Source organism: Phaethon lepturus, unplaced genomic scaffold (genome assembly GCF_000687285.1).
Source record: "Phaethon lepturus isolate BGI_N335 unplaced genomic scaffold, ASM68728v1 scaffold11442, whole genome shotgun sequence".
NCBI classification, from domain to species: Eukaryota; Metazoa; Chordata; class Aves; order Phaethontiformes; family Phaethontidae; genus Phaethon; species Phaethon lepturus.
The window spans coordinates 1-261 of record NW_010524095.1 but is presented as its reverse complement, the minus strand read 5'-3'; the positions used below and the strand labels follow the sequence as shown (position 1 = coordinate 261).

Sequence of the window (261 nt, the reverse complement as noted above, 5' to 3'; positions counted from 1 at the left end):
ACAAGATGTAAGTCCACTACCCCCCCCCCCCCCCCCCCAGTTCTTTATTTTTATGAAGTTAAACCTCGTCTTCCAACGTCAACACTTTACGATCCAACTCGCTTAAAATATTGAACTTCTTACCTCATCCTTAACTTTGGCCTTATCGCCCTTGCTATCTCCTTCAGCCTAGAGCGTGAAACACAAGTCGCACCCACAAGTTACGGGGAGCCACCCTCAGCCCCCCCACATCGGCCAAGGAACATTTCCAGCCCACTCCCG

At 51.0% G+C, this 261-nt stretch overlaps 1 protein-coding gene across 1 annotated transcript in view; it reads right to left on the bottom strand.

Moving 5' to 3' along the window:
* Window positions 1-164, bottom strand: part of LOC104617098 (putative Dresden prostate carcinoma protein 2) — a 2,697-nt gene extending 2,533 nt beyond the window's left edge. The window contains exon 1 of the mRNA XM_010282325.1: window positions 124-164. Within this exon, the coding sequence (XP_010280627.1) occupies window positions 124-128 (5 nt within the window). The 5' untranslated portion in view covers window positions 129-164. The remainder of the gene's footprint in view (window positions 1-123) is intronic.
* Between the last annotated feature and the right edge of the window lie 97 nt (window positions 165-261).